Source organism: Carlito syrichta, unplaced genomic scaffold (assembly GCF_000164805.1).
Source record: "Carlito syrichta isolate Samal-C Ts95f unplaced genomic scaffold, Tarsius_syrichta-2.0.1 Scaffold314399, whole genome shotgun sequence".
Taxonomy (NCBI): Eukaryota; Metazoa; Chordata; class Mammalia; order Primates; family Tarsiidae; genus Carlito; species Carlito syrichta.
Window position 1 is genome coordinate 393,593 of NW_007258495.1, and position 15,123 is coordinate 408,715.

General features: G+C 39.0%; 1 protein-coding gene across 1 annotated transcript in view; it reads right to left on the reverse strand.

The window, feature by feature from the left end:
• ZMAT1 (zinc finger matrin-type 1) overlaps nt 1–15,123 on the reverse strand; it is a 53,439-nt gene that overhangs the window by 21,444 nt on the left and 16,872 nt on the right. Inside the window, exon 2 of the mRNA XM_008071587.2 lies at nt 11,591–11,697. Within this exon, the coding sequence (XP_008069778.2) occupies nt 11,591–11,697 (107 nt within the window). The remainder of the gene's footprint in view (nt 1–11,590; nt 11,698–15,123) is intronic.

Here is a 15,123-nt window from a genome sequence, read left to right on the forward strand (position 1 = left end):
GGGGTCAATAGGAAGTTAGAAAGAGAGAAGAGTGAGAGGGAAAACAGACATAAATACCAATTAACAGGTGAAAAAGAGACACAAGGCTGGAGAGAAGTGAAAAAAAAACACAGAAGGAAATTCCCTAAAGAATATTGGTAGCAGCCGGGCTTGGTGGCTCAGCCTGTAATCCCGTGCCTTTGGGAGGCTGAGGTGAGTGGATTGCCTGAGCCCATGGGTTTGAGACCCGCCTGGGCAGCGAGACCTCATCTCTACAAAAAATCAGCTGGGCGTGGTAGCACATGCCTGTAATTCCGGCTACTTGGAAGGCTGAGGTGGAAGGATTGCCAGAGCCCTGCGGGTCGAGGCTTCTGTGGCCGGGAGCGGCCACTGCACTCCGGTTTGGGTGACAGAGTGAGACTCCAACTCAAAAAAAAAAAAAAGAATACTGGTAGCTACACAGAGACAGACCATTAAGATCATGAAACAGATAGTGTAAGTTAGAAAGCAAACAATAGGGAGCAAAACATACAGTCAGAATGGTAAAACCAAAGGTCAAAATAAGAGATCAGACAAGTTCTGTCATCTTACCTTAGTGACTAAAGTCACTTGAGCTCTGATCTCCAGCCTCTCCCCTTTGTTTTTGTTGCAGGCAGCTAGCCTGCTGCCTGGGAGGTCTGTGACTCTTAGTTGTCTCAGTCTGTTCAGCATAGGGGAGGGGCTTTGTCTCCTGTTTAATGACGTCACTGTGGGAACTGAGGTGGAGGCTCTGATAGGTGGGCGGGGCGATGCAAATCTGCCTGGAGAATGGCGGGGGTGGTAGCTGCACTTTCAATTTTAGGGATGCTCATCTGGGTCTCTGGGTGCTGGATCTGGGGTGTCACCAGCAGGCTGGGGTGGAGGAGGGGGTCGGGCATTTCCTCCTCTGGAGTTGGAAGCCTCCAATCAGCACCTTACACAAGCTTGTGGTTCTGCTCCCTTATACAAGCTTGAGGTCGAATGCTGAGTGCCTCAGCCAGGGTGGGCCCAGGGGTCCAGAGCTCCAAAACTCCAAAGGGCAGGTGGTAGTCCTGGGTCCCTTACAGGGCATTTCAGTCAGAATTGGGACCAGTATCTCTGAGGGGCAGGTGCCCAGAGCCTCCCTGGGTGACTGGCAGTTTGGTGCTGGTACTGGGCGAGATGATGTAGCCAGGGAGGGAGCTGAGACCCGGGACTCCTGAGCAGGTGTGAGTCACATATAGTGGAGCAGCTGTGGCAATATCTGGCCCTGCATGGGACCGAAGGTCCCTGGGCCTCGTACCAGTGTGGCTGGCAGTGGGCAGAGGGCTGCGTGAAGAAAAGTAAGAGTCTTTTTGGGAACTCACATTTGAAGAGTTTCATGAATCCACCTATGCCATCGCCATCTTGTGGAATCATCACAGGTAAACTTTAACAGAGTACTATGCCCTCATGCCCGCAATACTTTTTTCCTCTCTCCTTCCCCTGGGTAATCACTATCTTAGAATTGGTATATATGATTTCTTTTCAACTTTAATTTCTTTAATTCATATGCACACATCCATAAATAGTATTAGATACTACTATCCTTATAAAACTTTATAAAAATCAAATAATTTGATATATATCCTTTTTTAATTGCTTTTTAAAACTCAATATTTTATTTCTAATATGTGTTTATATTGATACATATAGTTCTAGTTCATTAATGTTACATACCATATAATATTCTATTACATATGCTACCCTAATGAGGGCAATTATGTTTGTTTATTTTGCAATTACAAGCATTGCTGCAATGAACATATATAAACAGATATCCTAATATATATGTCTGAGAGGTTCTTTATAATGGATACCCGGAAGCAATAACTAGGTATTATCAAATGTTGAAGCAGTTTACATTTCCGAATGTAGCATAAAAGAATGATTATGTCTTCTTATATTCTCCTGAAGTGTTAAGTGTTATTAGATTTTAATTTTGGCAAGTATTATGGATTTTATATGATAGTTCATTATCACTTTAATTTGTATGCCCTGTATGATCACTAGTGAAGCCTGAATATCTCTTCTATGGTCTGTTCATATGACTTTTCCATTTTTCTTTTGGCTTCTTGCTCTAATTGATTTATGGTCCTTTATATATTCTAGAACTAATTCTTTGCTAGTCATATAAGTTATAAATACCACCCAATTTGTGACTTATCATTTAATTTAGTTTATGATTTTTTTGCATGCCATATAAATTTCCCTTACAGATATTATGAGTTAACTTTAAAGCTGTGACTTATTTTAAAGGTGAAATTGTTGTAGAGATAGTAAACTAGATTAATGCAATAAAACAGAATAATAGCCTCAAAACAGACCAATATATATTTGGGAACTAGCATATGATAGAGGTGCCACTACAAATCAGTGGGGGCAAGAATGAACTGTACAGTTAATAGTGCTGGGATAGCTAGCTATCCATATGGAAAAAATGTTACTACATGAAAATCAATACCAGATAGATTAAACACTTTAATGTAAGAACTAAAACTTTTCAAAGTTTTAGAAGAAAATAGAAGGAAATTTCTATATGACAAAAGTGCATAGAATGGTTTCTTAAACACATAATCATAGACACAAACATAAATATTAATAAATGAAATCTCATTAAAATTTAAAACTGCAACACTATTATATTTTACATATACAATAAATACTGTATTCAAATAGTCTGACGATATTAATCAAGTTGTATCTAAACAGGAAAAAAACACTCTTTCAAGAATATTTACATAGAAAATGCTTTCTAATATATAGAAAGCCAAGTATAGTTTTAATTTGGTGATTCAAGAGGGTTAGGCACCAAACTGCAGATGGCATTGAAATTTCAGTTTAAAAGTATGGTACATCTACATAATATAATACTTTATAACCATTACAAAACTGTAGACAAAAAGATGTAATGATAGAACCAAATGTCCAGATTATGCTCTTATATGAAAAAACAAGTACAAAACAACACATATGATTCTTTTTTATAAAAAGTGTGGAGGAGCAGGGGAAGATGGTGGCCATGCCAGTTGGACTATGTGAGTCCTGGTGTGAGTGAGTGAGTGCATAGAAAATTTTGAGTATGTGCTGCTGAGTGAGTGGGCATGTGAGTGGCTGAATGAGTGAGGGCTAGGGAACTAGTGGCCAGAGCTCTCCTGATGCAGGGGCTGGTGCTGCAGCTGCTCGGCTTGGACCCCAGCGATTCCTGGGATGCAGAAGCCGAGCAACATTTTTTTTAAATCAACAAAACCTTCCTGGGAAGAATATGCTGGGAGAGACTGACTAAGTGGGGACTCATGAGCAAGTGGCCAGGGCCTTCCTGGTGAAGCAGCTGGTGCTGCAGCTGCTCTGCTTGGTCCCTAGCACTTCCCAGATCACAGAAGCCAAGAACCATTTTTTTTAACGGACAAATGTTTTCCTGTGAATATGCGGTGGGGAGAGACTGCTGGCTCTGGGCTCTGCATCACCACTGCAGCAGGAGAGACTGCAGCTTCAAGCTTTGCCTAGTCATTGCAGTACCTGGTCAGACACTGGTAGCAAGGGCTGGGAGGGGAGACCAGAGGCAGAGTCCAATGGAGAAGACAAAAGAGGTACCCTGTCAGCATCTTGAAAACGGAGCAGGAAGCTGCTCCAACTTGCTCACTACAGAGCAGACCCCATCTCTGTGACTGGCAGATCAACTACTCAGGAGTTGTTCATGACCCAGAGGGAATACCCAGAAAGCACAAACTTCGGAAGGACCTGACTGGTGCTGCATCTCAGGCACTCCACTCCCTACCTTGATCCAGCCGTGAGACAAAGGGAGTGGTCAGAAAAGGACGAGGAAGACCTCCAAAGAGATCAGTGGTGAGTCCGGGGCTGACCCAACCCCCTCCTTCTCAGCAATCTTCTGAATGTCAGACCCACACAGCTGGGGCATGACTGAGAGGAACAAATGCAGGTGGAGCCTGGACGTCTGCTGCAATAGGATAACTCCACTCCAGGACAGGCCTGGCTGGGTCACCTCTACAAGTAGCAAGTACATACCTAAGGAAGAGACAATCTCACACTTCCCCACCAGAAGGGATCCCCCTGACCATACAAGAGTGGGAGGGAAGGACTGCAGCCCCACCCACATCCACTGCCCCTCCTCCTTCCCTGCTCCCTGCTCCGGGCACTGGGGAGAGAGTGAAAGAGGTGGAGGTTCTACAGGAGATAGCAGAGCAGATGAGAGGAACAATTACAGAGCCTGCCACAAGAGAAGAGAGGTTTTCTTTTACTGTTTTAATTTTTACTTTAAAAATTTTTTTTGTCTGTTTGATAGTTCATCTATTTATTTAATATTTTTCCTTTGTGCATGAATGTGTATGTGGGGGTTGATCTGCATCCCCCCTCATTTTTTTTCTTTTGATTTTTGTTTTCTGTTTATGTGTGTATATGAATGATTGAGTGTTAACCTTTTAGTTTTTCTGTTGCTGTTGATTTGTTTTTGCTCTTTTGTTCTCTTTATTATTTTTATTTTTTAGTTTAAAGTTTGTGTCAGTACATGTGTGAGAGTTCAATCTGAATTCCTTTGTTTTATTATTTTGTTTTGGTTTTTCCCAGTCTTTCTCTTTTTCTTCTCCATTAATTTTGTACTATGTGTGTGTGTGTGTGTGTGTGTGTGTGTGTGTGTGTGTGTGTGTGTGTGTTCTATGTTTTTTGCTTTGGTTTCTGCTTTCATTGTGATTTTTTTTCTTTTAAAAAAAAAACTCTTGTCCATCTTATTTCATTCTAGTTTTCTCTGTGCTCCTCATTGCTATCACTGTATCTTGGACTCAGGGGGTACACACATGTACCAATTAAATCATCATATAGAGTGGTGGTGGAGAGTGGGTCTCAGGGAACACATACCACAATCAGTGAACACTGTAATTTGCAAGTAGTTTCCGAATCCTAACTCCCCAACCACTACCTTATTCGACTTTCAAAACTACAAGAAACAGCAAAGCTTCCCACCCACAGTCCTGTTTCAAAATAGAACAAATTCAGAGCCCAGATCAAGGAAGAGTAGAGGGCTGAGCAAACATCAGAAGGGAAAGCCTCTCCCAAAGACACTGAATAACAGAACTAAAGAGAAAAGCAAGAGATCTGTCAGAAATGAGGGAAAAAACAAAGGAGGACCACAGGTAATTTCAAGAACAAAAAAGAAAAAACTCATGAAAAATCAGACCTCAGAGCCCAAACAATGGAAGTCACCAACAACTGGTCCCAGAATATGACAGAGATTAGGGAGTAGATGGAAAGAGTGAATAAGACTCAAGAAAGGCAAGATGCAACACTGAAAGAACTTGTAACAGAGATTTTGGCAATAAAAATTTCATCCAGGAAATAAATAACAAGATGACAAGCATGGAAAGCAGAATTACTCTAGCCAAAGAAAGATTCTCAGAACTTAAAGACCAGAACATGTAATTAACCTGATCTGTAAAAAACATAGAAATAAAAATCAGAAAGAAAGAACAAGGCCTACAAGAGATATGCGATTATACCAAGAGGCCAAACCTATGCCTGATTGCTATCCCAGAAGAAGGAAGCAAAATGGAGAACACCTTGGAGCAAGTTTCCAGGAAATAATCTAAGACAACTTTCACCATCTCACCAGAGAAGTGACCAGCCAAACACAAGAGATACAGAGAACCCCCACAAGACATCAAATGAGAAGTCCAACCCCTAGACACATAGTAATTTGCCTATACTAAGTAGGCACAAAAGAAAAATCCTAAAGGAAGCAAGAGAGAAAGGTCAGACTACCTACCAGGGAAAACCAATCAGAATAGCAGCAGACCTATTGCAGAAACATTTTAAGCAAGAAGGGACTAGAGTCCAATATTAAAAATCCTCAAAGATAAACAATTTCAACCAAGAATTTCCTACCCAGCCGAGCTCAGCTCCATCAGTGATGGAGAATTAAAATCATTCACAGATATCCAATCCCAAAGAGATTATGCAGCTTCCAGACCAGCTCTACAGGAGACACTTAAAAAGGTATTAAGTATAGGAGAAAGAAAAAAAAGAATGGCCATATACTTCCCAAGAGAACAGCAGAGCACAGAATCAACAGAGAATACAGCATAACATTAAACTTGAAAATACACATATACATCAACCACAAAGCTAAAAGAAAACAAGAAAACAAAGAAAAAACTTTATAAGAGCCTCATGAAAGGGATAAACAATCACATTTCAATAATCAGCCTGAATATGAATGGACTAAATGCACCACTGAAAAGACACAGAATGGCAACTGAATAAGAAATCATGACCCAATTATTTACTGCATCCAGGAAACTCATTTCACTACAAGGGACACACACAGACTCAAAGTTAAAGGATGGAAAACTAGCTTCCGGGCAAATGGATCACAAAATAAGGTAGGAGTCATGATCCTAATATCAGACAAAACAACCTTTAAGCTATCAAAAATTTAAAAAGACACAAAAGGAGACTACATAACAATAAAGGGTTCAGTCCATCAACAAGAAATATCCATCCTAAACATATATGTACCCAACACAGGAGCATCATCAATGCTAAAGCAACTACTAAGTAAATTTAAAAAAAGATATTGACTCTAACACTATTATAGCAAGGGACTTGAATATCCTACTAACAGCCCTAGATAGATCATCGAGGCAAAAAATCAACAAGCAGATCCAGAACCTAAACTTGACTCTCGACCAAATGGAGTTAATAGATACCTACCAATTATTCCACCCAACCACAGAATATACATTCTGCTCACCACCACATGGAACGTACTCCAAGATTGATCACATCCCTAGCCATAAATCAAGCATAAACAAATTCCATAACGTTGCTATGCACCTTCTCAGACCACAGTGGAATAAAAATAAATTATCAGCACCAACAAAATTTTCTCAAAGGCCACAAAGACATGAACACTAAACAGCATGATGCTGAACAACTACTGGGTGAACACTGAAATCAAAGCAAAAATTAAAAGATTCCTGGAAACAAATGAAAATGAAAAAATATCTTTCCAAAACCTTTGGGATACCATAAAATTAACTCTAAGAGGATAATATATATCTCTATGAGCACACATCAAGAAAATGGAAAGAACCCAAGGTGAGAGCCTAACAAATCACCTAAGGGAGCTAGAAAGAGAAGACCACCAAAACCCTAACTTTAGCAGAAGAATCCAAATCAACAAAATAAGAACCCAAATATGGGGCACAGAAAACAAAAATATAGAAACCATCAACAAAACAAAAGTTAGTTATTTGAAAAAATTAACAAGATTGATGGACCCCCTAGCCACAATGACCAAGAAAAAGAGAGAAAAAGACCAAATAAACACAATCAGAAATACAAAAGATCAAATCACAGCTGACCCCAAAGAAATACAAAAGATTATTAGAGATTACTATGTACACCTATATGGAACAAACTTGATAACCTAAATGAAATGGAGGACTTACTAATATCACACAACCTACCCAGGTTGAAACAAAAAGACATTGAGAAACTTAATAGACCAATAAAAATCCAGGAAACTGACTCTGTCATAAGAAAACTACCTACCAAAAAAAAAAGCCCTGACCAGATGGCTTTCGAGCAGAATTCTACAAAACATACAAGGATGAGCTGATACAAATCCTATTTAAAGTATTCCAGGCAATTGAGAAACATGGAATTTTCCCTAAATCATTTTACGAAGCTAACATCACAATGATACCCAACCGGGTAAAGATTCAACAAAAAAAGAGAACTATATGCCAATATCCCTTACGAACATAGATGCAAAAATACTCAACAAGATTCCAGCAAATTGGATCCAAAAACACATCTCAAAAATTATCCACCATGACCAAGTAGGCTTCATCCCCAGGTTGCAGGACTGGCACAACATCTGCAAGACCATAAATGTAATTAAACACATCAACAGATGTAAAAACAAGAACCACATGATTATATCAGTAGACGCAGAAAAAAGCTTTTGATAAAATGCAGCATCCTTCTTGATAAAAACACTCAAACAACTAGGTATAGAAAGACCATACCTCAAAACAGTAAGTGCCATCTACTATAAACCCACAGATAACATATTGCTAAATGGATAGAAACCAGAAACATTTCCCCTGAAAACTGGAACAAGACAAGGCTGCCCACTCTTACCCCTCTTGTTAAACACTGTGTTGGAAGTCCTACCTAGGGCAGTTAGACAAGAGAAGGAAATCAGAGGTATCCAAACAGGAAAAGAGGAAGTCATGTTATCCCTCTTTGCTGATGATATGATCCTATACCTTGAAAATCTAAAAGAATCTGTCAAAAACCTGCTTGCACTGATAAAGGACTTTGGTAAAGTCTCAGGGTATAAAAGAAATGTGCAAAAGACAGTTGCATTCTTATACACCAACAACAAACAGGCAGAGAACAAAATAAAAAGCACAATCCCATTCACAATAGCCACACACCAAAAAATGAAATGTCTAGGCATCTTCCTAACCAGAGAAGTAAAAGACCTTTACGACGAGAGATACAAAACACTGATCAAAGAAATCCAAGAAGACACAAACAAATGGAAAAATATTCCATGCTCATGGATAGGAAGAATCAACATTGTTAAGATGTCCATCCTACCAACGCAATCTACAGATACAGCACAATGCCCATTAAATTACCAACATCATTCTTCTCAGACCTGGAAATGACAATAGAGAAATTCATATGGAAACATAAATGACCATGAATAGCCAAAACAATCCTTAGCAAAAGAATCAAAGCAGGAGGTATCACATTTCCAGGTTTCAAACATTACTATAAGGCTACTATAATCAAAACAGTCTGGTATTAGTACAAGAGCAGGCATATAGACCAATGGAACGGGATAGAGATTCCAGAAGCAAAGCCTCAATTTCTCAACCAACTCATCTTTGACAAAGCCTCCAACAACCACTGGAGAGAGGAGAACCTATACAGTAAATGGTGCTGGAAAAACTGGCTGATCACATAACAGAAAATTGAAACAGAACTACCTATCATCATACACAAAAATTAACTCTAAATGGATCAAATATCTAAACATAAAACTACAAGAATCTTATAAAATGCAGGAGACACCCTTATGGAAATTGCAACTGGCAACAATTCCTGATCAAAACCCTAAGTGCCCATACTGTAAGAAATATGATAGAAAAGTGGGACCTCATCAAACTGACAAGCTTCTGCAAAGCAAAATAAACTGTCAAGAGAGCAGGGAGACAGCCCACAGAATGGGAAAAAATAGTTTCCATCTGTATATCTGACAAAGGCTTAACATCTAGGATCTACAAGGAACTCAAATGCGCCAAAAAGAAAAAAACAAACAGCCCCATTAAAAAGTGGGCAAAGACATGAACAGACATTTTTCCAAAGGAGATATACGGGCAGCCAACAGACACATGAAAAAGTGCTCAGCCTCATTCATCATCAGGGAAATGCAAATCAAAATCACATTGAGATACCACCTAACCCCAGTAAGAATGGCCATCATTAATAAAACAAACAACAACAGATGCTGGCAAGGATATGGAGAAAAAGGAACACTTCTACACTGCTGGTGGGAATGTAAACCAGTGCCACCTCCTTGGAAGACAGTGTGGCAATTTCTGAAAGAAGTAGAAATTGATCTTCCATATGACCCAGCAATCCCCCTATTGGGAATATACCCAAAGGAACTCAAATCATTCTACCACAAAGATACCTGCACACGCATGTTTGTTGCAGCTCTATTCACAATAGCAAAAACATGGAACCAACCATGCTGCCCACCGAAGCTGGACTGGATTTTAAAAATGCGGTACATATACACAATGGAATAGCATGCAGCCATAAAGAAGGGCAAACATATGAACTTCGCGGCCACTTGGATAGATTTAAAGTTATCATACTCAGTAATCTATCACAGAAACAAAGAACAGAGTACCATGTGTTCTCATTCATAAGTAGATCTTGAACAATTATCATAATACTATAAGAAAGGGATTGGCAGTAGTGGGAAACTGCCAGGGGAGGGAGTGGGACACCTCATCAACAAGGGTACCTGCATAATGAACATTTGCATACTTAACCCTGAATTGTACTCCACATCTTTAAAATAAAAAAATGTTAAAAAGAGACTAGAAATGCTTTTATGTGTGACAAAAATGCCCAGAGTGCCAATGGCTAATTCAGGCTATTTCTGAGTGATTTAAATGTAATTCAATTTAAATTATATTACTTTTAAAAAATCTTCACAAACATATCAATTTTGTGTCAGTATATTTTAAGAACCAATAAAATTTATTTTGTAAATTAAAAATAAAGAAACATGCTAAGAAAGGTAAAGCAACTTGCCAATCTTATGCAACTAATCAATAGTGGATTTAAGACTTAAACCTAGCTCTTCTTAATCCACAGCCAACACAATCTCCCTGTCTGTAATGATAGTAATTTAATTCCAATCAATATAAAGACTAAAATATAGCTACCACTAAGAATAGCAATGGGAAAAAATACTAGATGATGTGTTTACAAAAGTAGAACTGGCACTAATTTATTTTAAGTAAATTTACCTAGTATTCTTGGTAACCAAGATACTAGATATTAAAAAAAATCCAAGTTGGGCATGATGGCTCACACCTGTAGTCCCAGCATTTTGGGAGGCCAAGGCAGGAGTATCCCTTGAGCCCAAAAGTTGGAGACTAGCCTGGGCAACATAGCAAGACCGCATTTCTACAAAAAAATACAACAAAAATTAGCCAAGTGTGGTTGTGCATGCCTGGAGTCCCAACTACTCGGGAGGCTGAGGCAGAAGGATCTCCTGAGTCCAGGAGATCGAGGCTGCAGTGAGCCGTGATCATACCACTCCAGTCTGAGCAACACAGTGAAATTCCAACTCAAAAAAGTAAAAGGAAAAGGAAAAAAACAGTAGTTTATCATATGATGTAGTAATATGAGGCAATGCCAAATCAAGGGAAAGAACACTGGATATGAAATCATAAGAAATCATTTTTAGGATTAGCATGCTAATGTATAGTTATGGAAAATTACTAAGCCTCTGAGTCTCAGTTTTCTAATCTGTAAACTAAGAAAGTAAAAACACCAAATATTCTGTTAGCTCTAGAATTCTACGGTTATGCGGCTAAGTCAAGTACAAGACTGGTCCATTTTGTTTTTATAGTCTTCATTTATTGCAAAGGAAAACTCTGGGAGTCCTACATAATATCCCTTGATTCATATTAATAGTTTCCTGTGCAAGTTTCATAATGCCTCCCTTGTATTTACTACAAAGACAAATGATATAGTGGCTTGATGGATACATAGGGAGGCAGAATGATGTAAGAAAAGAAAACTTTTGGAGTCAAAAAGTCTGAGTTTAAATCCGAATTTCCCAAACTTGAGATGGTATATTACTGTCCCTCTCTGAGCCAGTCTCCTCAACTATCAAAGGGAAAAAATATCACCTATTTTGCAGAACTCTCCTAAGAATCAAATGAGATAACGTATATGAAGTTTACTTGCTACATTTAAGAGCCTGTTTTAGATCCTATTCCTATTGTTTTAAACATACCTCATAATGTGAAATCCTTTGTGACTTGAACCATAGAGCCACTCCACATACTTGACAAAAGTTATCTGTAAAAAGTTCAGTCTTTGCCTGTTCATTCCAAATGGTATCTATGAATAAATTAAAGAGAAATAAGACAAATATATTACTATTAATGAATATTTAGAGGTACCACTTTCATTCCTCAACTATATAATATCTCATACATCACTTCAAATTTGAGCGCTAGTGAAGCTACATTAATAACTTTTTTCTTGAGTATATAATTGAACTTGCACACACTAAGTATGCCTCTAATGTAAGTTTTGGCAACAGTTATTTATTTAGGATGATAAGTCTAGGCAATGCCATTCTAGGGGAATCATTATGGAGGCAATAGCAACTTTATGAGGTTCATGGAATAATTTGGGGTATCAGCAAAATTTTAAAATCCAGCCTTGATATTTTGTGTTTTACAGAAGACTACCCTAATCAATGCATTGTTTTAGAATTGTCTTTTGTCTTGAGCTATGGCTGCAATGTTATCTAAAAATTACATGGGACCACAACCCATCTTTGTTCATGGTGGGCAAATATCCTTCATCATTGTTCAAATATTAGCATACTCATCTGGCCAAACAAGTCGCACACAAAGTCCTTAAAGCTATAATGTAATGTTAATATGCAAAGATCTAAAAATTTATGCTATAAATTTATTTCTCATTATAATAAATAACACAAGCCAAAACATTCTGCATTTACACTTGAGGTCCACATGTTTATCTGAATTTCTTAACATCTTCAACATATTTTGCCAAGGTGCATTAGTTTATATATAGGGAATGAGTCAGAAAGCATCAAAATTCTGCTTGTTATTTGGCTATTTAAGTGAATAAATTGGTACCACATGTACTTTCGTGAAGCGATGCCAATGACATACTAAGTAAATGAACAGTTGCAGAACAAATACATCAATTCCCAACATTAGCAAAATTAAATATATGCATACACACACACACACACACACACACACACAGAAAAAAATAGAACAAAATAAATAAAACTTAAAAGTGGTTAACTTTTAAAAGTAAGTGGAGCTAGAAAGGAAACAAGGGGAGAAAATTTAAAATTTCACTCTTTATACAGCTGTCATTTTACTTTGTGCAAAAAATCATGTAAGACTTTCCAAGTAAAAACCAGTAGGAAGGTGGTAGAATAGGACTCTTCAACATTCATCTTCCCAAAGAAACATCAATTCAAACAACTACCCACACATGAGAATACCTTCACCAGAGGGGAAGAAAAACAGGCTAGAGATTACAGCACAAGGGTATAGCACAGAAAAAAGACACATTTAACAGAATGGGAAAAAAATATTTGCTAACTTTGTGACAAAGGCCTAACCTCCAGGATCTACAAGGAATTTAAACAAGCTGAAAGAAAAAAGACAAACAGCCCTATTAAAAAGTGAGCAAAGGACAGAATAGACATGTCTCAAAAGATGACATATGAGCAGCCAACAGATATATGAAAAAATGCTCAGCTTCACTGATCATCAGAAAAATGCAAATCAAAACCACACTGAGATACTACCTAACTCCAGTAAGAATGGCCATAATTAATAAATCAAAAAACAACAGATGCTGGCAAGGATGCAGAGAAAAGGAAACACTTCTGCACTGTTGGTGGGGGTGTAAACTAGTACAACCTCTATGGCAAACTGTGGTGATTTTTAAAAGATCTGGAAATTGACCTTCCATATGACTCAGCAATCTCCCTTCTGGAAATATACCCAGGGGAACTCAAATCATTCTACAAAAAAGATACCTGCACAAGTATGTTTATCGCAGCACTACTCACAATAGTAAAAACATGGAACCAACTGTGCTGTCCATCAAAAGTGAACTGGATAAAAAAATGTGGTGCATATACACAATGGAATATTACACAGTCATAAAAAAAGACAAAATCATGGATTTTGCAGCAACTTGGATAGATTTAGAGTCTATCATACTTAGTGATCAATCACAGGAACAAAGGACTGAATACCACATGTTCTCACTCATAAGTGGGTCCTGAATATTAATCACAATACTATAAGACAGGGATCAGCCATAGTGGGACACTGCCAGGGGAGGGGGACACATCCCATCACTAAGGGTACCAGATCCTAAACCAGGACAAGTGAAGACCACTGGGAGTCCCGAACTTCACATAAGACCACTTATGCACCTAATCTTGACTTGTATCCCACATTTTAAAAATAAAACGAAGAGGGGGAAAAGAGGATAAGGATAGTTTTACACCACCAGTATCACCTATCCGACAACCCCAGGCAGCATAGCATAGAGAGAAATACTATGTGGGGAATGGAAAGGGACATGAGCACTTAACTGTGCTTCCAGTCTCAAAACTGGGCTCGTCCCGGTAATATCCAGCACTAGGCAGGCCCCCTCAGCTCAACTCCAGGTTGATACCTGTGTATTGAGACTCTAGGCCTGCCTCAGCACTAAGTGAAAACTTGTAGCCCCCAGTTCCAGGTCTGCACAGCAAACTCCACCTCCATCTGACTCTGTCTCCATCTCCAGGTTGCCTCAACATCAGGCCAGCCACAGTGATCCCAAGCCCCAGACCGCCCCCAGCACCAGACTGGCCCCTATGGTCCCAGCATTAGGCCAACACGCAAAGCCTTAGTCATAAGGCCAACACTTGTGGACCCAGCCTGTAGACTCGGCCCTGTAGATATAGGTTCCAGGAGGCTAGTATCCATGGATTAAGCCTCCAAGTTCACCTCAGCACCAGACAGGGTCCCACAGCCCAACTCCCCAGGTTGGTTCCTGCAGCCCATGCTGGAGCCCCTGCAGCCCAACATTCCAGCAGACCAGGGTCCAGGTCTGTCCCAGTAGACCCCAGTGTTGGACCAGCCCCTATGAACCCAGGATCCAGGACTATCTCTGTGCAACCAGGGCCCAAGCTGACCCCCTAAGGCCCATAACCCAGGTTAGCCCTTGTGAGCCTAGTCTCTAAGCCAGCAAATGCACACCCAAAGCATGCCACTAGAGAAAACCATTGAATCACAAAGGAAAACAGCATGAGAAGGAAAAAATGTCAAAAATATCTACAAAACAACTAAAAAACCACTAATAAAATGGTAGTAGTAAGTCTTTACATTTCAATGATTATCTTGAATGTAAATGGATTATGTTCTCCAATCAAATGATACAGAGTGGAGGATTAGGTAGGAGGATTGCTTGAATGCAAGAGTTAGAGAGCAGCCTGGGCAACATAGGGAGACTGTGTCTCAAAATAAAAAAAAATTAAAAAGATGTAGAATGGCTAAATGGTTAAAACAGGAACAACAATATGCTGCCTACAAGAGATTCGGTTCACTTCACAAAACACATACAGATGGAAAGTGAAGGAACAGAAAAAGATATGCCATGCAAATGGAAACCAAAATAGAGTAGGAGTAGCTATACTTAGATAAAGAACATTTAAATATTTATTTTCAAAGTTATATTAGATATCTTCAACTAAAATTATTTTCAATACCACTG